Source organism: Ursus arctos, chromosome X (assembly GCF_023065955.2).
Source record: "Ursus arctos isolate Adak ecotype North America chromosome X, UrsArc2.0, whole genome shotgun sequence".
Lineage (NCBI taxonomy): Eukaryota > Metazoa > Chordata > Mammalia > Carnivora > Ursidae > Ursus > Ursus arctos.
The window spans coordinates 10,039,669-10,063,129 of NC_079873.1; the positions used below are offsets into that span (position 1 = coordinate 10,039,669).

Sequence of the window (23,461 nt, forward strand, 5' to 3'; positions counted from 1 at the left end):
GACTAGATGTTTGCCATAGCAACAGTTTTTTTAAAAATCATGGTAAAATAAATATAACATGAAATCCACCATTTTAAACTGTACAATTCAGTGGCATTTCGTACACTTACACTATGGTACAACTATCACCACTATCTAATTCTAGAACATACTCGTCACCCCAAAAGAAAACCCTGTGCCCATTAGCAGTCACCCCCATTCCTCCTCCGCAGCACCCCCTCCACCGCCACACCCACTAATCTGCTTTCTATGTCTCTGGATTTGCCTATTCTGGACATCTGCGTTTTAAAGAAAGAGGCTAATTGGGGAGAAAAATAAATTCTATTATCTCTATATATGCAGGGTGTATGGGGTTTCTTCATGAAAATAAGCATATTGTTTTAGGGAGGTGATACGTTTAAATTCCATCATGGGACATCAGTTTTTCCCACCAACTGCCTTTCTCACGCCCCTTGCTCCATGCTCAAAGATTAGTGACTCTTGTTGGAAATACATTCCGATTCACATTCCTGAAAAGAAAAGCCCTTCTGTGATAAAGAGAAACCCATGTCCTGTGGGAGGTAAGAGTATATCCATTCATTTATCTAGAGGCAATCAGGTTTAACGTTGCAGCTGAAAGGCAAACCCATCCTCCCTGCCTGTCTCCCTTCCTCCCCTCGTCGCCCTCCCCTCCTCCCCTTTCCCCCCACTCCCATCTCTCTTTCCTCTGTACTGCAGCCCCCACCAAACCCGGAGCTTACGGCTTCTGTAGCTTCCTATGGTTACAGAGTTATGGGCTCCCTAGGCCATCAGGGGCTTTGCCACAGTTACAGAGTCTTGGCTAGTGCCTGGCTTGCTTCTCCCCTGGCTTGTCCTTGTGTTTCCTGTCCTTGGCAAGCGGCCCCAACACCACCAGTCACCTAGATCCTCTGTTGGCAAGCAGGCTTGAGAGCTAAAGCAGACATTTGAAGTCTTTTTAAAAAATTCTTTTTGTTATAAATGAAACAGAAACCCATAGGAGACAAATATGTATATAATATATACAACATAATATGTAGTTGAATGAATTCTTGTAAGGTAAGCACCTGTGTAACCACTACCAAAGAGAACTTTGCCAGAAGCCCCCTCCCTACCCCATCACGGAAACCACTATCTAGGCTTTCATAGTGATTGCTTAACATTTTTAAAAAGACCTATGCTAATGGATGTTTTGAAACATTCCATGAAAGCCTAATCAGTGCCAAACAAGGTACGTTTTCCCAAATGGATGGATAGAATTAGGTAAATGTTGAAGACTAATTTTAAAAGAAGACAACTAAAGAGAAAAGAGAATAAATGAGCAATGTTACCATTAGTAGGTGTTTCTTACGTTACCTTGAGGTATGTATCCCTCCTTGTACCTTCTGTGTCTATTTCTGTATGTGGAAGGATTGCTCGGGCTCCTGTTTAGAGCTCGAAGTGTCCAATGAACCCTGGACCTCTCTCCTGATTTTATTTCACCTGGCTCCTGATGGTTTCTTTTGTCCCACTGGGTGATCGGCATGTTATGGATGGCACTGGATAAAGGGAGTGTATTCACTGCACTTCCCTGTTGGGGACATCTGTGATCTATATATAGTAGACTTCTGCTAAGGAAATGCATTTTTGTGGGATAAATTGTGTTTAGCAACAAGTGACGAAAAATCCACCTAAATTATCTCATTTACTAAAAAAAGATGGAGGTAGGCAGTTCCAGACCAGTTCAGCAAGGATGCACTCTCTGCCATTCTCAGGGTACTGATTTTATTCTCATGCTTGTGACCTCATAGTCACCAGATGGCTGTCCCAGCTCCAGATATCACACATACATTTAAGGGAGGGCTGACAAAGGGGAGAGGAGTGATGCCAGTGAATGAATGACTCTTTCATGCTTGTCCCTTTCATCATGCAGCAGCATCTTTTCCAGAAGCCCTGCTCCCTCTAGCAGACTCATCTCTATATCTCTTTGGCCACAGCTGGGTCCTAGGGCCACCCATTGTTGCTGCAAGGGAAGCTGGGATGAAGACAAGTAACTGGCTTTCCAGCCTCAATGATGGGAATGGTGAGAAGAAAAGGGGTCCAGGATGGCTTTGGGGCAGCCAGTCAGTCATATTTGCCACATGTTTTAATACAGACACAGAAATGACCAGGTCTCTTGACCTGAGCGACTCTCATTGAGGCTGGGTCTGTACAGAGAGGTCTGTAGAATGGATGTTTTTCCCGATGACTCAGATTGATCGTCTGCATCCGAGGTTGCATTTCCGCCTGGAGAGGCCAGGCGGGTGACATAAAGGCGCGAGGAGAGAATGTACAAGAGGAGAGAAGGAAATGGTCTTTGGTAACTGAGGGGTGCCTGCCCGAGCTAAAGACAGGAAATTTAATACACTGGCCCACAGAACAAACCGTGGTGCCGCCAGGATGCCACCCTTGCCCAGATTCCATTTGGGTCTCAGATCAGGACGTTCATCCTGTAATACAGTCCATATATGACACCGATTGTCCTAGAATGCAGAGATCCTTTCTCAGTGAGGGCTTTTTACCAGCTCGCAGGAGAAGGCTAATGTTTGCGTACGTTTTCAGACTCCAGGACGTGTGCCATGATGAGCTGCCAGTATGCCTGCGAAGACACGGAGGAAGGGCCGCGCTGTCTGTGTCCGTCCTCGGGCCTCCGCCTGGCCCCCAATGGAAGAGTTTGTATAGGTAGAGCGGCCGGGCTCACCTGCGCTCCTCCTCCTTCCCCCTCTGCTGAATTGCTTCTCTGTCATTCAGCACGATCTGCTTGTTGGCTATACTGAAAGTTCCTGGAAGTACAGATTTATGCCCATTTCTGAGCCGATTGGCCACATAGACTCTAGATACACTTTGGGATGTTAGAAAGAACACTCCTCTATTACTTTGGGATTGTCTAATGCCCTAGTGGAAAAGGGATAAAGGTAATTTTATTTTAGTATATTTACCCTGCATGTTTCACTTCAATTACCATAGAAACGTGCCACTTACTGTCTATCATTCAGTGAATAAAATCCCAAGGGCCATTGGGCTCCGTTTTGGACTCCGGCTAATGTTTTCCTACAAAAATGTATTTACTTATTTTGCATTTTTAGATCTAAGACTATTGAGAATAGTATATCCTATCTACGTTAAGTTAGCAAGTAACCAATTTCCCATTGTCCTTAAAGGTTGCTCTAAAATATATGAACTAAGTATTCCAAAATCATTTCTGCTTGGAGGGATGAGTAAATTAAATCCATGATATTAAAGGAGGAGATAAAGCCCTCCTTTATAGCTTTGAATTCAATCAAGTCAATGGATTAGAACTTTGGTCTCTTGCTCTCCCCTGTCTTACTTTGTGTCTTAGTTTTGGGCCCCGCAGAAGCTGACCCTGAAGAAGTAGTTGATCTGGGAGGTGATCCCAGGGAATGCTGGTTGAGGAGGAGGTGAGGGAAGGCCCCAGGGCAGGGGTGAGTTCAAGGAGCCGGTTAGGCCTCTGTCCCCTCTAGGAGACAGGGGAAGCTGCCTCCAAGATTTCCTTCCGGGTCAAGGGCCCTGGGGATTTATGCAACAACTCCTGTTCTTTATTGACTGCGGGGGCGGGGGGGTGTGCTCTGGAACATTGACTCCCCGGCACGCCCCGCCCAGCCTGGATGAGGGTCACTGCAGAATGTTGCAGGTGCAGCCTTACGCAGGTACAGAAAGGCTGAGCACCAAGGGCGATGGATGGGGCACCCAAAGGGTGCCCTCAGTGACTGATGCAACACTTTCTGCCTTAGTTCCCTTGTGGATCTGAATTCTGTTCTGTAACCAAAGTGTATATACTCATCGTTCTGTACTTAGATGCAAGTGAGCACATAGCATTGATAAGGGCTGTCAAACCAAATCAGAGTCTTCAACGAGTTGTTAATCTTCTTTATTTAAATAAGCAAATATCTGTGCAATTGAATATTCTTGTTTCCTGCAATAGAAATACTTCTCAGTGCTGAACTTTGTTTATCCCAAATGTATATAGCTTGATAAGCTGCATTTCAAAAGTTCAGCCAAATAGGCCCTAAATCAGTTAAATACTTAAAAAAAAAAAATCCCTGTAAAATTTTAATTTTGGCCCTGCTCTTTGAGAGTAATCAGATTTAATTGGATTCACAGGGTTTAGTATTCCTCGGTGAAATAAGATTTATATGACCAGGCTCATTCCTGACCAAACTGAAGCCAATTTTTACCCACCTCTGATTTGACGGGTGTCATTTTTATTGAAGGGAAAGATGATCTGCACGAAAGTGGTCCCTGAAAAATTATTTTGGTCCATCCAACACGTATTTAGTATTTTAAGAATGCAGAGGGAACAATAAGGCAGCACCGACTTCCATGTTTAACCACAGGTCCAACTGAAGAACATAAAACATCTACTCGATGTGACATCTTCATGTGAAAGCAAAGCCTGAGTCTGGATATTTGGGTCAGCCTAGCCGCCAGCCCCTCGCTAACCTGACTCTCAAGGAAAGCAGGGAAGCCTGTTATCTGCTCAAGTTGCATCACGACCTCATTACACTTGACCCACGATTTATGTTTAAGTGCAGTTGTAGGAAACCACGTCTCTGGTATTTGGGTCAGTATTGTAGGAGCCTTGGGGAGCTGGCCCACGCACTAATTCTTCCGTAGAAGACGACCTCGGAGGTGTGTATCTGGTTTGCTTACTGTGTAGTTACCGGACTCGGTTTTCAAAAGTTGTATACGCCATACAATACACACAGCCGGAAAAATATTAATTCTTTCAACAAGCCTGTCATGTCTCTGTGCCAAGTGCCAGACACACACTCCCTGCCCCAGAGGAGCCAGGGCCTACCAGGAGAGATGGGGATGTGAGTAGCGACAGGACGGCGAGACGATGGCTCGAAAACGAGAGGTACAACGTGACGGAAACATATAAAAGAGGAGCTGTGAGTGTGCTGAGGGCTTCTAGAACACTTCCCGGAGGGTGTGATGAGGGCAGGAGAGTAGTCAGAATTCTCCACCAAAGAAACTGCTGTGGGTGTGCGCGCGCGCGTGCGTGTGTTTCGGAGGGAGAGCGCTTTCCTCGCCATCACTGACACCTTCTGGTTCTGCATCCTAGACATCGACGAATGTGCCTCCGGTACGGCCGTCTGCCCTTACAAGCGAAGATGTGTGAACACGTTCGGGAGCTACTACTGCAAATGCCACGTCGGCTTCGAACTGCAATACGTCAGGGGCCGATATGACTGTGTAGGTAAGAGTGGGGGCGCCTTTCCCTTTGCCGTCTCCCCGCCAGACCTGTAGGCTTTGTCTACAGGTATTTGGCTGTCGATTCGGTCTAGTAGTCGAACAGTCTCCTGTACTGACCAGTTGAACAATACCGAAAAGGTCACGTTGTTTCGTTTCTGGCCTTTAGGGAACTCTGGCGAGATGCGTCAGGTGAAGCCAGGTCAGTAAAGGTCTAAAGTGAGGGACTGCGGTGGATTTAGTCCTGCTTTGCAGGTAGATATCTTGAGGTGATTTTTGTGGATTTTTGGACAATTCGGTTGGTTTTCTTTTTTTGATTCCCCAGATACATATCTAAAAATGGGAGCAATAAAGCACAAAACGAAGAATAAAAAGGCCTGTTTGATCTTGATCTGAGTGATGTGTTCCTAACAAGTTTCCTTCGGAGGTGGCTTTAGAAAAACGTGTGAGGGAGAGGAAGGCACATGTTCTTCCCTTGTTCGGCCCTGTCGTGGTTCAAGTTCCAAGTCGCCTGAAATGTTCCCTTTCCAGGTCACCAAAGCCATTCTCTGATAAGATTCTGGTCTCAGTCAGCTCTTGGCCTGATCTGTGTGAAAGAAAATATTTTGGCCTTTAGTGAAGGAATTCCAAGTCTGAAGGAACGAGTGAAGGGGGGTGTTTGGGAGCCCTTGGACGCATTCGCATTGAGCCTTGATGAACGCAGGACGGGGCCTGCCCTACTGTGAAGGGAGACCCAGGCTCCCCGTAGATGCCTCTTCATGTAACGTGTGGAGCACATGTGTGTACAACGGGGAAAGCTAACGGGTTGGGGAGAAAGCAGGATTTCTTTCAGCCCTCCATCCACAGCGTCGCAGGACATGTCCTGCATAACCATGTTGCGACAACGGTTGGCTCCAGGGTTTTGAACCACCTCGTGAAGCCTCCACATCTCTTCACTCAGATCTTTTTAAACACAAAAGCTGGCCTACACGGGCTCATAAAATCCATGTTTCTCGTGGGCTAGACCCCAGGCCCGCTGCAGACCCATCTGGCTCCGTAACGCAGTGGTGCTGCGTCACAGAGAGGGCTGCTCCTGATACCTAGGATGTTCCGCTGGACAGGGTGGGGATGCACGTGGAGAGCTGCCAGGAGAAACACATCTTGTGATTCTAAGTGGTTAGCACCGGCGCTCCTTCGGTGGCTAACTTAAAAACAATGGACTATTTTGTGTGCTTATGTCTCCCAAAGCGTGGAGAGCAGGTGAGGGGGAGAAGAGGGCTAATGAACTTCTCACTCGGGTAGGATTCAGCAAACTTTCCTGGTCTCCATCCAGCAGACGAGCTCAGGCCAGCCCGACCCTGCTCCTGGCAGCCTGTGAGCAAAATGCCTATGAATTCAGATGACATCAGCGGTTCATAGCCTACCTTATCCTTTGTTGGTTAGGAGTCCCAAGCCCTTCCACGTGTAGAATTTATTTTCTGGTACTGTTATTTAATTCTGAATTAGACGGAGGAAAAAGTTAAGAAAAAAACCTGAACGTCTTACAGATTCCAGTAGTGTCGATGAGCAGTCGAGATTGCCGTGGGGGCGGCCGGCTGCAGGGAGCCCCCCAGCTCCCCGTGTGCTGGTGTCAGGCAAAGGCCGGGCTCTGGGCCAAGGCGGTGGGAGTTTTGAACACCTCTCGGTTCTCAGGCCCCACTCGGTTTGTTTGGCAGTGTTGAGTGGTTGGCCCTGGAGTTGCTCAAGTGATGGTGTTAGTAAGTAAGGGATAGTCTTGGCAGCAAGCCCTGCCGCCACAAAGTTGTTCACGGGAACGTTCACATTTTTAGATATAAACGAGTGTGCCGTGAATACCCATACGTGCAGCCTCTACGCCAATTGCCTCAATACCCAAGGATCATTCAAGTGTAAATGCAAGCAGGGATACAAAGGCAATGGACTTCAGTGTTCTGGTAAGTAGCGTTTGCTCATGGTGTCTTAGCTGTTCTCCGTAAAGCGTTCTCTCCGTATCTCCTTCCTTCCTCCCTTCATTTCTCTCTGTGTGTCTCTCTGTGTGTCTCTCTCTGCACGCATGTGCGATTGCATGTACATGCAATGTTGGAAACTTTTCACTCTGCCTTGGTCTTGTCTTCTCTGCTAATCGGACTACATCTTCATCACTCACTGAAGTTGTGGGCACTGAACTTAAAGACCAGCCAAGGTTCTGGATATTTCTCTCGTCACAGCTTACTTTCAAAATTGAAAATAAGCTTTAAGGACAAATGGCGCTGTGCACATGTTATCTGTCGGGATGCGGTAGGTTACGGTGCAGTAACAAGCAATCCTGAAACGTCAGTGCCTTAAAGCCACAAACGTTTTAACCACGTGAATCAGAACTTCTTACAGAATATACAACCAGAAGAAAGTATGATGAAGCTGATGTCACTTTATCTGTCATCCTCAAACCTAGATTCACATTTTTTAAAGATTTTATTTATTTATTTATTTGAGAGAGTGTGAGAGAGCACGAGTGGGGGGGGGCAGAGGCTGAGGGAGAAGCAGACTCCCCTCTGAGCAGGGAGCCGATCAGGGACTCAATCCCAGGACCCTGAGATCATGACCTGAGCCGAAGGCAGACGCTTCACTGACAGCCACCCAGGCGCCCCAGATTCACGTTTTTAGCAAAGAGTCCCATTTTTCTTGTTGGTAAACTCCTTAGTGCTTAGGTGGTAAAATCTTAAATTGGTAAACCAAATGTATAACCAGAAAATGTCCCTGCTGTGAACAGCTGTGACAACAGTAATGGTTTATGACTCGTACTGTGTCCAGAGAGAGTTGTCCAGGGTTTCTTCTCAACGTGGTCACTGAGGAGCCACGCCGGCAGAGGCCCCGTCTTACAGTCAGCTTGGAAGTAGGGCCCCAAAATATATCGTCCTGCTGTGTGTCCAAAGAGAAAACTAGAAATCCCGATGAGGACCAGAATGTCTGCCAAGGCAAGCCGGCGGTGACGACAGTGTGGTCACTGTCCTGACAGGTGTCTCATGGCATTTAGAGTCACGCAGATTATCAGGCTGCTCTTGTCCCTTTAGCACTGGCTCATCGCGTGCCGAGATCTGTTGACTGTCCAACTCCATTCTCCTGTGTACCCCTAGCAGGCGCCCCAGGTCTTCCAACACGTATTGCTGCAAGTTGTGCCTTGACCTGTCCCATGCCCTCGGGCGGCCGGTGCTCCTGATGACACAGCAGAGCGGCTGCTCTGATGGCAAAAAGAAAGTGTCTGCGCCATGACACACACCGAGCGGCTCAGGCGTAAAGGCTCACAGTACCCCGTGGGCTGTGGTTGAGTGCTGCTGGACTGGGGTATGTCCAGAAGGAAGAGGAGGCTGGAAATCACATTCTCTGAAAAATGCCAGAACTGGGCAGCATTTCGTCTGGAAGAAACAGTGTGCAAAAGTATAAATGGTGCCTGTAGGTATTTGGAGGGATGTGAAATAAAGTGACGTCCCAGGGGCACCTGGGCGGCTCAGTCTGCATCTGCCTTCGGCTCAGGTCAGGATCCCAGGGTCCTGGGATCGAGCCCCGCATCGGGCTCCCTGCTCAGCAGGGAGTCTGCGTCTCCCTCTCCCTCTCTCTCTGTGATCTCTCTTGCTTTTGCTCTCTCTCAAATAAATAAAATCTTAAAAAAAAAAAAAGTGATTTCCCAAGGCAGACTAGGAGCCATGGGTAGAGGCTATGTTCTCTCTTACAAATGATGGCCAGGTGTCTGAGAGTGGACCCCAGAGTCCTGCCGAGTGGCACATTCCACCACGCAGCCTTTCAGGCCCGGCTCCCGGCTCTCGGCAGGATTTCTGCCTTGGGCTGGACGTGGGATTACAGAGCCACTCAGCCTCCAGGAACTCGCTGGTGTGGTGTCTATCCCTCGGGGCACACGTGTTCATGATGTCCTCCTGGAACTTTATTCAAAGACAGAGAAAGAGAGGGATGGGCTGCCTGTACAGGGCCGTGCATGGGTGGGTCGGGAGGAGGGATGCCATAACCTGGAGAGGCCCCCAGAGAGGAAACTGAGTAAATCAGCATTCTTACTGGATGATGGTCAAGGGCTCCTTCACGCCACCAAATCTGAACATGCATATTCCAGCCTCATTGTCTTGGGCTGTGTGGGGTCATGGTCAACAGCTGAGGCTCAGGACCTAGGAAAGCCTGAATCTAAATCTGAGCTCTGCCCCATCCTGCCTGTGACCTTTACTAAGTTGTCTTAACCTGTCTGAACTCGGTTTTCTTCTGTGCAGTTTGTGATGAGCTAGGCCCCAGTCCCTGGGCGCTCCCTAGTTGCAGCAAGGCAGGGTGGACAGTTCCAGGCAGATCTTAGCCCCAGTGCCGCGGGCTCCCTGCACGTGGCCTTGCACGTTCTCTAGAGTGCTGCTCAGCCCCTTGGCAAGGACAGCCCTCAACCAGTGGGCACCAGGAGTCTGGATAGATACCCCCAATGGTTGCAGGATGGGACAGTTCTGAGGCGTGTTCTGCATCGGTTCCCAGATGTCCCCAGCAGGACTGAGCCCATTACCCACAGTGATTTCCTGCCCATTGAGACACCATCTTTAGCTTTTCCCCCTCCCCGCCTTGCTCTCCTCTTTCCCCCACGCCTGCCTCCTGGGATCCCCTCCCAAGTAAACCCCCTGTACCCAAACCCTTGTTTCAGGTTCTGCTTGGGGATACTCTCACTAAGACAGGTAACCCTCAAGTGCATTGTGAGGTTGGAATTGAGGTAATACAGGTAGAGGGCTTAGTTCCACTGAGCACATGGTAGGTGCTCAATAAAGTTACTTATGGTTATTGTTAGTCGGGCCGTTTCAAAGAGCTGTGTGCTAAGGGCCAGCCACTCTCTAATCCGACCTTCTGTAAATGTAGATGCGCAAACACTGCGTGTCCAGAAGAGACGCCTCAGGAAAACACTTGTCTCAGGAAGGAGGCCACTCGCCTCCGCAGACCCGCCCGGGGCCCCAGGCCTAGGATCAAAGCAAGCACTGCCAGAATAAACCTGGAGTCACTACTTCCTGATCGTTTAATCCCCTTCAAACCACAATGTGTGTGTTTTTTTTAAAGATTTTATTTATTTATTTTAGAGAGAGCTTATGAGCAGGGGGAGGGGCAGAGGGAGAGGGAGAGAGAGAATCTCCAGCAGACTCCCCGCTGAGCGTGGAGCCCAACATGGGGCTCAGTCTCCTGACCCTGAGCTCATGACCTGAGCCACAGTCAAGAGTCGGACACTTAACTGACTGAGCCCCCCAGGCGCCCCCACAGTGGGTTATTCATGTCCACATGAAGTCCACGTCGCGATGCATGTGGCAGGATAGTCGTTTGCAGCCCATGCTTTCTATATTGTCCCCCAGTGTTTTGAAATTATAAATCCCACATCAACACAAACATTTCTTATGTCAAGAAGACTCCTGTTTTTCTTTGACCATCCGGCTTTAGGCATATTTTTGGGTAAAACAAGTTTTTCTCTATTCTTTGAAACCTCAAATTCCTCACAATGTTCTGTTTGATACCTTGAAACCATTCATTTTGTTGCTATCCATTCTGCAGCTGAATTTTTTTCTTTCATCTCTCACCAGAGTGTTTATTTAAAAGAGAAAACTGTCTTTGGATCATTTACTATATTACTTGCCCAGCCCTTTCCATTCTGCTTTGATTCTTTGTAAAATAAATAGCCATGTCTCTGTTGAAAATTGATCTTAACAGACTCTTAACCACACTGCTTAAAGGATGGCCCAAAATTCATTTGTACGTGCATAGGAAAGTCATGCAAACAAAATTGAGAATCGCATCCAATTAGCATGCAGCATTATAAAATGTTATATTGTAAAATACGTTTGTATGTACGTGAATCGCTGTTACATAATATACGGCACTGATACAGCAAGTTTTATTATGAGTTCATTGTTTTTACAAAAGACTCTGTGTTGCAATACAGAAGAGGAGTTAGGGGGCGCCTAGGTGGCTCATTCGATTAAGCATCTGACTCTTGATTTCATGGTCTCACGGTTGTAAGATTGAGCCTGGCGTCAGGCTCTGCACTAGGCGTGGAGCGTGCTTCAGATTCTCTTTCTCCCTCTCCTCCTCCCCTGCCCCCAAGGAGGGAAAAAAGAAGAAGAGGAGTTAGTGAGTTGCGCTTATGCACATATGGACCCAGAGGAAGGAGTACCCTAGATGTAGATGTGTGGTTTCTTTCCTGGTCTAATATATGTGAGTATTAGTAATACCCTGCTAGATAATTTGGTCTTAATGTGACAGTAGCTCTACTCATTCTAAGCAAATCAAAACTTCAGTATTACCTGACTTGGGTAGTAAGTCCATTTAGGAAAGGACACCATGTCATTTTGTTACCCTGAGCGGGGCTGCTGGGATTACATTGCCTTCGCTTGACTGTTGGCCCCCTGGCCTACTACCTGTGGGCTGTAAATGAACGATTTAATCTTTAGTGCTTCAGTTTCCACATCTGCAAAATAAAGATAATAGTATCTGGCCCTTAATATTCTTTTGATGATTACATGAAATAATCCAAACAAAATAAATAAACATCCATATAAAGGGCTTAGTTCCAGCCCAGAATATATCAAATGCTCAATAATCATGCACTAGGAGTAGGAGTAATAGTGGCAGTGGCTTCTTTACCTGAATTCAACAGTTGTTCCCGTTAAAAGCCGTTTCCTTGCATGTTAGAAACGTGCTTCTGATTTAGTTCAGTTTATAGACCGTATATTCAAGGTCACAGGTGTTGCTACAACGGGCCACTCCAACTTTCTCCCTTCAATTATAGTATAAACGTTAGAAGTTTGGAGGTATGGCCTGGACAAAATATCTTTTCAACTCAGTAAAAGATTTTAAACATCCTGGTGGTGAATTTTAAAAATAATAGCAAACGGGCACCTGGGTGGCTCAGTCGGTTCGACGTCTGACTTGGTTTTGGTTCAAGTCACATCTCAGGGCCGGGGGATCAAGTCCGGTGATGGATTCTGCACCCAGCTCAGGGTCTGCCTCAGATTCTCTCTCCCACTCCCTCTCCCTCTCTCAAATAAATAAATAAAATCTTTTAACAAATGAATAGAATAGAATAGCAAACAGGCCAAATATATGTCAGGCACTAATCTTAGTAATTGACATGTATTTGCTCACTTAAACCTCACAAAAGCCCTATTCTTTTTTTTTTTTAAAGTTTTTAAAATTTATTTATTTGTCAGAGCACAAGCAGGGGGGTGGCAGGCAGAGGACGAAGCAGGCTCCCCGCTGGCTGAGCAAGGAGCCCAATGTGGGGCACGATCCCAGGACCCTGGGATCATGACCTGAGCCGAAGGCAGACGTTTAACCAATTGAGCCACCCAGGCGCCCCACAAAAACCCTATTCTTATCCCAACTTTATAAATGGGTAAACTGAGGCAAAGGGGAGTTAAGTATTGCTTTGAAGACAAATGCCCAGAGGATGCGGGAGCTAGGAGCCAAACCAAGGGAACTGGGCTCCCGGGCTGTGCTTAAACGCAGGCTAGGTGTGTGCATGACCCATGGCTACTCCTCGGGGGTAGCCCTTGCGGGCCCCTCCACAACAAACTCCCATGGCTCAGCCTGTCTGCCATCCTAGCCCCGCCCTGTGTCCTGGGTCCCGTGGTACAGTACCTTCCTCACCCATGCTTAAGCCTCTCCTCCCAGCACTGTGCGCAAAGTTCAGATGAGAGGAATGTTTCTCCTGCCAGCGTATTACAGATCGTCTGATGAACCAAGCCCAGGTGAATGAGTGGCAGAGTCCTGTCCCTCTTGGGAAAGATGTTCTCACATCACAGTGATCCTCTCTAAAGTTAAGATTTTCAGGTAGGTAGAAGTTTTTGACAAAGCGGATATTCAGAGAAATCTCAAATCTCTCCCAAGAGAAATTGTCAACTTCACTTACAGAAGACTGGCCTGTGATTCTGAAAACTCTGGAATTCCCTGTTTTTGGGTCTGCGATCCCCAAACGTGCCAGTGACCCTCCTACTGTCACTTCTCCCACATTTTTATATTCTTAAAAAGATGTTGCATTAATCAAGAAACGTTTAGGAGGAACAATCAGCACTTAAGTTTGAAACAGCAATATCTAGAGAAAGCCACATCTATCCATTCAGAGTCATGCACATGCCTAGTTTTGTTATCCCTCGGCCCCAGCTCTGTTTACATAGTAAAGCAGGAAAATTGTTGACACCACAAAGGTTGTGATGGTTTGATTTTTTTTTTTTCCGATAGGAAAAAAATCGAAACTTCAAAGCAGAAACTGAAAGCAGATGTTTAGGTTTGCCTGATGTGGGTTGAAACCCTCTCCCCATTACTTAGTGAAGGTCCTTAGTTTTATGTTACTGATTGCGTGAAGGAAATTTCGAGGGAATGGGTGTTTCCTGTTAATTTTTCATGTGAGGTCTTGGGAACAGACTCAGGGAACCGTAGACAAAATTACCCAGTGGGACCTCCAGAGGATGAAGGTCCATATGATCAGCACCTTACAATCAAAACTTGCAAAGAAGCTAAACAGGCCATCTAAAGGTCAGGAAAATGGGTAATGATGCATTACTGGTATTACTAGTAGTTGGTTTCCAACCCGTAACTACAGACTGTCACACTCATAAACAGCTAGAACATTTCGCTTTTCTGAAAAGGGAAATGCAGCTCTTGCCATAACAGCTTTAGATTTATTTCAAAGTAAAAGCGATGTGTTAATTAAGAGCATGTATATTTTCAAAGCATTGTTCCTTTTTCTTTTGATTATCTCAAATATTGTAGACTTCTGCTCGTTTATTTTTCTACCACTTTGGTACAGATTGAATCAGCCAAATGATGGAGAAGGAACTGAGTGGGAGAAGAGATGAGAAGATTGCCAAGAAAAGTAGTCTAATAAAATCCCAATCCAGTTTATTTTTCTAGCATCCTTTATAGGTACTGAACTTAATGTCTCCTCCCTTATTTCATTTCCCTCTAAACTATGTCCAAGTAGTAGAATTGAGTGAATTGGTTCAGGTGTTATTAGACCCTTTCTTGCCTAGTCTTAGACTGGCACATGCCTAGATATTTTATAAAAGGACAATATATTTGATTTTAAAGATCAGTATTTTTAATTCTTTAAAAATTACCTTTTTTGGGCACCTGGGTGGCTCAGTCAGTTAGGCGTCTGTCTTCAGCTCAGGTCATGCCCCACATCGGCCTCTCTGCTCAGCAGGGAGCCTGCTTCTCCCTCTGCCTCTGCCTGCCGCTCCCCCCTGCTTGTGCTCTCTCTCTCTCTTTCTCAAATAAATAAATAAAATCTTTTAATTATAGATAGATATAGATATAGATTAGATATAGATATAGATATAGATATAGATATAGATATAGATATAGATACAGATATAGATGGTGCCTGGCTGGCTCAGTCGGTTAGGTGACTGCTTTCAGCTCAGGGGGAGGGGCATTTTTTATAAGTGCATTTCTAAAAGCAATTTAATGTAGTGGTGAGAAATAAAAAACGAGTGTAAGATAGTAAATACAGAAGCCTCTCTAAATATTCAATAAATAAGACCATTTTGTTTTAGATAGTTGATTGAGGTGAAGAGATTTAAAGGGGAGAGAGAATGGGGAAGAAAAGTTGGGTTTGTATACACTGAACCATAAATCACCATTTTTGTGGGCTATAAGTGGTCCATTATTGGCGATTTATATGGTTCAAACTATTGCTATAGCTGTAATCTTGCAATGTCAAAATTTGGACAAATCAGTAGGTTGCCCAGACAACACCAGCTTTGAAGAACCCCAGTATGAATACAGAAATAATTGAGGACCCTAGAAAATCCATCACTGTGGGATCTATAGTCCACCTTGGAAGGAGCAGGTATTTATTTCATTGTAGTAATTTCTGAAGCAGAACAAAAGTGTGTCCTCTAACAAAAGGTAGTTAAGATACTACCATAACATTGGAACTGCTTTAAATAGATGCAAATAGACTTCTTCCTAAAATATCAAGTGATAGTAGCGCGCTTGGCTGGCTCAATTGGTAAAGCATGTGACTCTTGATCTCAAGGTCGTGAGTTCAAGCCCCATGTTGGGCGTGAAGCCTACTTCAAAAAATATTAAAATATTGAGTGGTAGAGCCTCATGTCAGTTGATTCTGGAAACATTCATTTACTGCACTTTAAATGCTCCATTTTTCATGAGTGACCTAATTAACGGCCAATGTGAAATGTCCCACCTTTATTGTTTATTTTAGTAATCCCTGAAAATTCTGTGAAGGAGGTCCTCAGAGCACCTAGTACCATCAGAGACAGAATCAAGAAGTTGCTGGCTCACAAAAACAGCATGAAAAAGAAGGTAAAAATTAAAAATGTCATCACAGAACCTTCTGGAACTCCAGCCCCTAAGGTTAACTTGCAGCCCCTCAACTCTGAAGAGACTGTTTCCAGAGCTAGGAACTCTAATGGAGGAAATAAACAGAATGAAGAGAGAAAGAAAGAGGGGCTTGAGGAAGAGAAAAAAAGTCAGAAAGCCCTGAAGAACCACGTGGAGCGGGAGCAAAGCCTTCGAGGAGATGTGTTCTGTGAGTAACACTTTCATTACTTTACACAGTTTAGGAAAAATGAATTGTGACTTCTCCTGGCAAGTGAAAGAAAAGACAGCTTCATGGCTGAAGTAAAGTTAGGTTCGGTGCTGATCTATAAGAAGCAGGGTTCTCTCTAAGGTCTGGAAATCAACATCTTCTGCAGAACCCAAATCAAATTTGCTGCTGTGGGAAACAAGGAGGATAAGTCTTTTCCCCTTCCCGGGGGGGGGGGGGGTTCCTATTTGACGAAGATCCTCTTTCTGCTCCTCGCCAAGCACACTTCCTTGCCCTACAAGCATAGTTGTCTGGCTGCTTGGCTCTCCACTCAGCACACCCCCAAACCAGAGAGACCCGGGATCCAGGTGGATCTGCCAAGCTCTGCCTTTTTACTTCTTTTTTTTTTTTTTTTTTAAAGATTTTATTTATTTATTTGACAGAGAGAGAGACAGCCAGCGAGAGAGGGAACACAAGCAGGGGGAGTGGGAGAGGAAGAAGCAGGCTCATAGCAGAGGAGCCTGATGTGGGGCTTGATCCCAGAACGCCGGGATCACGCCCTGAGCCGAAGGCAGACGCTTAACCGCTGTGCCACCCAGGCGCCCCGCCTTTTTACTTCTTGAAGGCACTTTTAACGGGCCCACTCCTTGCAAGGGGAGTTTCACAGTTCTGTGGCTACAATTTAAAAAGCCCAAATTGTAGGCAGGAACATTCTATAGAAGAGCTTAAGTTTTCTCCATGAACTGGATGACAGCCCTTTTCACTGGTCACTCTGTGGAACCCACTCTAAGTCTCAGCCCCTTCAGGGCGGTTTCCATATTAATCGCCCCACATCCTCACGCTGAGACTTTGTATTTCTTTCTCGCCAGGCATTTGTTGCTGCCTCTGTTTTTTGCTTTTTCTGTCCTTGGCTCCATGGCTGTTAGATTTAACCAAATGAAAAGTGGACCCAGGCCCACCTATCCAAGAACTACCATACCAATGGCATCATCTACTCTAATAGAGAGTGAAAATCTCCAAGTATATTTCCAAACCCTGTTGAGAAGGGACATGTTAGTAGTGTAGATGCTTAGAACATCTTTGGAAAACGATGTCCTAGACAAGGAAAATGGAACCAGTGTGAATGCTTTGGGAACGTTAAGGAAACTCTGCTCTAACATATTCTATAATTAGAATACATGATAAAGCTCTCTTTGTTCAGTCATTCATTCCTTTCCTTCTTAGCATGTAAGGATTCAGGGTTTTTCTTAACTGATCAAGTGTTCTTTATTAGCCCCTAAGGTGAATGAAGTGGGTGAACTGGATCTGGTTCTGGTCCACGGAAAACCTGTAACATCCAGACTTGAACACAAAGGTAAATAATGCTTTCTCCCAAGCGTATGCTCTTCGACAATGTCCCATGTCATTTTAATGTCTTTGTACGATGAAATGATTGTTTATGAATCACTGCTTCATTCCTAAACACCCAAGGGAAGAATCAGAACATCTTGACACACGGTGCCAGTATGAAAATAGTAGGCCTTTACATGATTAGTCCCCGTGGTGACAATATAGGAAGGCTGTCTTCTCCCCACCACTCCTGCCTGACACCTAGAGCCATGGGTCGAGGCGGATAGTATATATTTGAAGATGGGAGAAAATGACTCAGTTGCTTCAACTTCAGCACCTGAGGGTGACAACGTGAAAGTTACCATGTACTAAATTCCGGGCCCAAGAGCCAGTGTCCGTGACCCACTGCCACATAGAGCTGCGTGATGAACAGCCGCAGACCCCAGTGGCCTGCAGCGATAGGTATTTATTTCTGCTTACGAGTCTGGATCGCTGGGGAGTTCTGCTGATCCGGGCTGCGCTGGGTGGGGCTTACCCAGGAGTCTGCAGTCAGTGGTGGGCCAACTCAGTGACTTGGCCCATCTTAGCTGTGCTTTCTCGTGTGCCTGGGGCCTCCGCTGGGACGACAGGGCTGACTCAGCTCTGCTCCAGGTGGTGTCTCATCCTCCAGCAGGTCAGCGAGGCTTGCTCTCGTGAAGCAGTGGCAGGGTTCCCAGGAATCAAGTGGAAGCACACAGGCCTTTTGAGGTCTAGCCTCAGAACTGGCTCAGAATCACTTCCGTATTCTATTGGCCAAGGCAACTCACGAGGCCAGGCCAGACTTAAGGATGGGGGACGGTGCTACAAACTTACATTGTAAAGAGCGTGGACACAGGGAGTCTTTTTTTTTTTTTAAATCACAACAGAATTTGTCCAGAAGGACTTCACAGATTTAAATTGAAACAGAGTATCTGGTTTGACACTGTCCTTAAGGCCATTTCCTTAGCCATGATCTGTATACTCCACGCTGTTGTTCTGACTTTGTTAAATTAATGTTTGTCAAGTAGAGCCCCCGAGTGCCAGATGGTTCAACAGAAGACCACAAAAGATGGTTGAAATGGACACATAGATTACTCACAGGCCCTGGAGGATCATGGCATACTTCGAGGGCCACACGGGGAAATTGAGGCAGGGTGCTTAGAGAGAGACAGGACCTGGAGCACATGCCTTTATTAGTGCTCATGTGTGGAGTGCTTGGGGGTTTCCAGACTGAAGCTGGATTGGTCAATTCAAACCAGAAAGATCAGGATCTTGTTGAGCTCCAAGGGAGTCTTATCTAAGGAGTGCCCCCGTAGGGTCCCCTAAGAGGATGGTCCTGAGAGACAGGGGAGACTGTGGGTCACAAGGGCTGTTGAGAAGTCATAACAAGAACTTACATTTGCTTGTGACTGGGCAGGCTGCATTCTAGGGCTTGCACTCGCATGAGGGGCGAAGGTCAGTTTTAGGCTCCTGTAGGCTATTTTGTGAAACAAAATGGTTGCCAAGGCAGCAGCACCATGGAGTAGCTTAGCTCAGTGCTTGACGGCACCTGAAAACACCTTGTGGCCTTTCAAAGCTCCCAATGTTAGACAGGTTTCTGATACTCTTAATGATTATGCAATGTACCCTTTTTCTTAGCAGATTTAAATATCTCAGTTGACTGCAGCTTCGACCGTGGGGTCTGTGACTGGAAACAGGATGTAGAGGATGACTTTGACTGGAATCCTGCTGAGCGAGCTAATGGTATTTAGATTTTACTCTTTTGTGTTCTGTGGTATGGCGTAGATACAGAAGGCTCTCCGGTGATGCAGGGTTCTTCTTCTTCTCTCTTGTTAGGTCAGGGTCGTTGGTCATGTCTGGAAACTTATAGACCTTCCTGAAATCTCCCCTGACGAATGGCTAAGTTGGTTCAGCATATATGCTCCGTCTTATCCCTCTTACCCCCACCGACCCACACACAGGATGTTCCAGCAAGATTCTTCCATAGTCGTTCCTGCTGCTGAGAGAAAGATGTTGGAATTCATGTACATTTTTTTTAAAGATTTTTAAAGGAAAACTATTTTTTCAAAGTAATCTCTAGGCCCACCGTGGGGCTCAAACTCATGACCCCAAGATCCAGAGTTGCGTGCTCTACCAGCTGAGCCAGCCAGGCGCCCCAGAATTCATGTGCATTTTAAGAGTATTGGGGGAAAGGTAAAAGAAATGGTTCCTTTTCCCCAGTTTGCCAGCTAATGGTGCTCGGTAGCTTCTGTTTTGCTTTTTGTGGGAAAATAAATCTGGAAAGGAAATATGACCTCTGCCTCTACCTGAAGTGTGAGTAAAGTCACCCCTCAAAGTAGCAACACCATAAGGAGCCATCAGGTCAGCAACCTGAACTTTCCCCTCTATTGCTTGCAGATTTCTTTCTGGCCACTTAAACTTGGATTTTTCTCAACTTCAGCTCTGAGCTATGAAATCCCAGCCCTTTCCACTTCTTGGTTGAACATTACTGGTGGGCCCTGTCTTTTCCCTTGTAGAGCATTTGGCTCGCAGATCCCGTTTGGAGCATAAATTGCATCCCTATCTCCTGAGGCTGACGATGTAGTTAGAGACAACTTTGGGGCTCAGGTTCCTTACCAATCCATTTATTTACTTGGGGACCTCCAAGTTTAGCCCTCGGTTACAAGATCCTCTGCATCCTTCCTCTAGATTAATTCTTCCCTTAGATCTTTCCTTCCAAGCCTTCACGCGCAGCCGGGAAACCTGGATATCCCCTAACAAAAATTCCTTGTGAAACTTGAGATTGGGGTGGGGGGGATACATCCCATGCGGCAAATTGTGGGAGTGGGACTACCGCCAAAGATTCAGAGCAAGCACAGGGCAAGCTTAACCAGTCTGGAGACGGTATGTCTTCGGAGAGCCTGTCTTGCCGATAGCTAACTTGAGTTTCTCCTTTCTTGCATCGTGGCATCTCCAAGTTGATGTCTGCCAGAGCTGTGTCACGCAGGGAGCCCGTCAGTTATTCCAGGATCGTGACAGCTCACACGGTCAGCAGTGTCTGAAGTTGGGTTTTCCAACAATGGGAAGTCCCTTATTTACAAACACAATGCACCAGTGGCCCCAGGGTTCTCAGCCTCTGTGTCACTCAAAACGTACGTTCTTCCCTCCTGCACCCCCTTCAGATCTCTAGATGGGTTTGTCTTTCCCTACAGAGTTAAATATGAGAAAGAAACGCGGGGTGAATCAGCATTTTTAGAAGGATAAAATCTCAAGGACAGATCAAAATGGGCTTCAGCTGCGAGAGAAGGGGAACTCTGCCACAGCGGGTCACAGAGCGAGGGTGTCACTGGTCGAGTGGCTAGGTAAATGTAGGGTGCCGCCATTTCGGATAAGCAGTGAGTGATGTTTAGTACATCTCAGACATGTTCCTTACCTGAAATGCAAACTCCCCTGAGAATCCTTTATCTTTAGTTGCTGAATCTGGCAACTCTACCAGCTCGGGAGAAGACCAGACAGCCTCTGAGTCCAGTGAAAACTAAGGCAATGTCAGCGTGGCTCCTGCAGGGGTCTCCGGGAAGGTCCCAGCAGAAGACTCCAGCCCCCACCCCCTGCCCCCAGTGTAGTCCTCCTGGCTTCCACAGGAATTCCTTCTTTTCATTCAGACCCTATTCTATGAGAATTTTGCCCAAGTTCATCAAAGCCACAACCAGGGGATTGGAGATGAGCAGTGTCCACGACCACTGGTTAGGAGATGGATCTTAGAAGTAGATGTGTTCCTGTCATCCTAAATCAGAACTCAGAGTGATAGGTTGCAAGTGGTGGTTGAGCTCCATGAAACCCGCTAGGACAAGTTCATGCATGTCGTGGATTAAATGCCACACGACACAATGAGCTGGCCATCCCACATAATACTGACTCTGTGGGAAAATGTATTCCAAGATTCAAACAACCAAGGGGGAAAGTTCTGGAACACAAGTTCTCCATCAGCTGCAAATTACCGGCAGTGCTTAAAGACGATTTCATTAGATTCTTACCACGTATCTGCTGCCACCACACTTTGTGACTGTGGACAAATTCCTCAGTTTCTCTGACCCTCACTTTCCTTTTCTGTACCGTAAAGGATTTCATCTTTGGGATCCCTAAAAGCCATTTTACCATGTAAATTTTGTTCCTGTGTTTGAAATGAAAAGGACTTCAGCTTTCCCTATAGGAGACTATCATTAATGTTCTTTTTTTTCTGATGGTTTTGAAAATTTTTAATTGCAGTTAACATTCACTTTCTATACTATTTTGGACACTATAGCCAGACCCTATACACTGGCTTCATTAACTGGGTACTTTTCTTCTCTCACAGCTGTTGGCCATTATATGGCAGTTACGGCCCTGGCAGGCCGTAAGAAGGACATCGGCCGATTGAAACTCTTCCTCCCTGACCTGCAACCCCAAAGCAACTTCTGTTTGCTCTTTGATTACCGGCTGGCCGGTGACAAAGTAGGGAAGCTTCGAGTGTTTGTGAAAAACAGTAACAATGCCCTAGCCTGGGAGGAGACCGGAAGTGAGGATGAAAGGTGGAAGACTGGGAAAATTCATTTGTATCAAGGGATCGGCGCTACCAAAAGTGTAAGTGGAAAGCCAGTGTTCAATGAGATACTGACGTTCTTTTTCAGTGATTCAGCAAATAAAACCAAACACTCAGCTAGGCACTGGGACCACAAAGATGAGTAAGACTTTTTCCTTACAGTTAAAGAGTTTATATTCTGGAGCAAAATAGGCAAGGCAATGGGTCAGCGCCACTGGTGCTGTCCACTGCACGCATGTCACATGCTACAGAAGTGATCTCTCTGGGTGTCAGGCTTCTCCGCAGCAGCCTCTCACACCAGACGATAAAATCCTTAATATGTAAAAGAATGTCCTGCTCATTCATTCTGTGTCCAGCACTCATCACAATGAGTGAAAGCTAGAAGGTCTTTTTTTTTAAAGATTTTATTGATTTATCTGAGAGAGCGTGCGTGTGCCTGTATGTGTGCGCGAGCTGTCAAGTAGGGGATGGGGGCAGAGGGAGTGAGAGAAGCAGACTCCCCGCTGGGCAGGGAACCCGACGGAGGGCTCAATCCCAGGACCGCGAGACCGTGACCTGAGCCGAAGGCAGACGCTTAACCAACTGACCCACCCAGGTGCCCTAGAAGGTCATTTTTTAAATGTTTTTTTAAATTAAGCTGAGATTGTGTCTGTTGTCTGGGGTCCCAAGACCATTCAGGTTCTATGGTTCCCTAGAAGGACTCACAGAATTCAGAGAAGCTGTTCTATTCATGATTAGTTTATTACAGTGAAAGGATGGTGAATAAAGTCAGCAGAGGGAAAAGGCGCATAAGGCAGAGTCCAGGAGAGAGTGGGCAGAAGCGTGTGGTATTTCTCCACCAGTAGAATCACATGCACAGCTCTTAGTTCTCTCAGCAACGATGCGTGACAACACTCAGAAAATGTTGCCCACCAGCGAAGCTCACCCAAGCCTTGGCGTTCTGGGCTTTTGTTGGGAGTCAGTCTGCCCACATGACTGCCTGCATAGCTGACCTTAGTTACTCAGTCTCCAGCCTCTCCAGAGGTCAGACTGTTTCTTTGTGACCCAGGGCCCCCACTATAAATCACATTGTTAGCATAAATTATCTGGCATGGGCAAAAACACTCTTAAGAGGCAAGATACTCCAAGGATTTAGAGGTTATCTCCCAGGAACCAGTCAAGAGCCACACCTGTCTTTAGAACGTTCAGGGCTTGGACAAGCCAGACCTCCTGGATCAATCCTTTACCGTACCGTGGGTTTAATAAATGAAAAGCGAGCAGTGCTTAAGAGGAAGTTGGTCAATGAGATGAAACGCTCAGAAAGAACAAATAGGATAAAAATGACAAAGAGTCCGTCAAGTTTGACCATCAGGAGGTGGCTGGTGACCCTTGCAGGGTTTGTTTGTTTGTTTGTTTGTTTGGACGGGAGGTGGAAGGCCACCCTGTAGAGAGATGAGCAGGGAAGGGAGCAGAGCCTGGGAGGCAGCCACTATGAACCCTCATGAAGAGCTTGGTTGAGGTGACAAGGGAGGAGGTAGGGTGGAAGCTAGAAGGAGACACACGAAAAGCTGAGTACCAACTAATGGTTTGAAGAGGAAGAGCAATTAGTAGATCCATAAATTGGGATCCCATTTACACTTCGCTTGTGAAAGATGATGATTCATTAACATAAGGAAAATCCTGTTTTTTGTTGATAGGCAGTGATAGAAAGCCTGGGGTCTAGTGTCAGACATTACATTCAGCATCTTTTTATTTACTTGGCACACTTAAGCAGAGCATCTTATTTAAAATACGTCCTAAGATCTGAC

At 46.3% G+C, this 23,461-nt stretch overlaps 1 protein-coding gene across 2 annotated transcripts in view; it reads left to right on the plus strand.

The window, feature by feature from the left end:
* The window catches only part of EGFL6 (EGF like domain multiple 6), a 58,296-nt gene that overhangs the window by 29,026 nt on the left and 5,809 nt on the right, over positions 1 to 23,461 (plus strand). Inside the window, exons 5-11 of one of the 2 annotated variants that reach the window (XM_026478131.4) lie at positions 2,578 to 2,697; positions 5,102 to 5,236; positions 7,038 to 7,160; positions 15,446 to 15,772; positions 17,043 to 17,123; positions 18,755 to 18,859; positions 21,450 to 21,715. In XM_026478131.4, coding sequence (XP_026333916.2) covers positions 2,578 to 2,697; positions 5,102 to 5,236; positions 7,038 to 7,160; positions 15,446 to 15,772; positions 17,043 to 17,123; positions 18,755 to 18,859; positions 21,450 to 21,715 — 1,157 coding nt within the window. The remainder of the gene's footprint in view (positions 1 to 2,577; positions 2,698 to 5,101; positions 5,237 to 7,037; positions 7,161 to 15,445; positions 15,773 to 17,042; positions 17,124 to 18,754; positions 18,860 to 21,449; positions 21,716 to 23,461) is intronic. The other variant, XM_026478132.4, reaches the window with a different exon arrangement.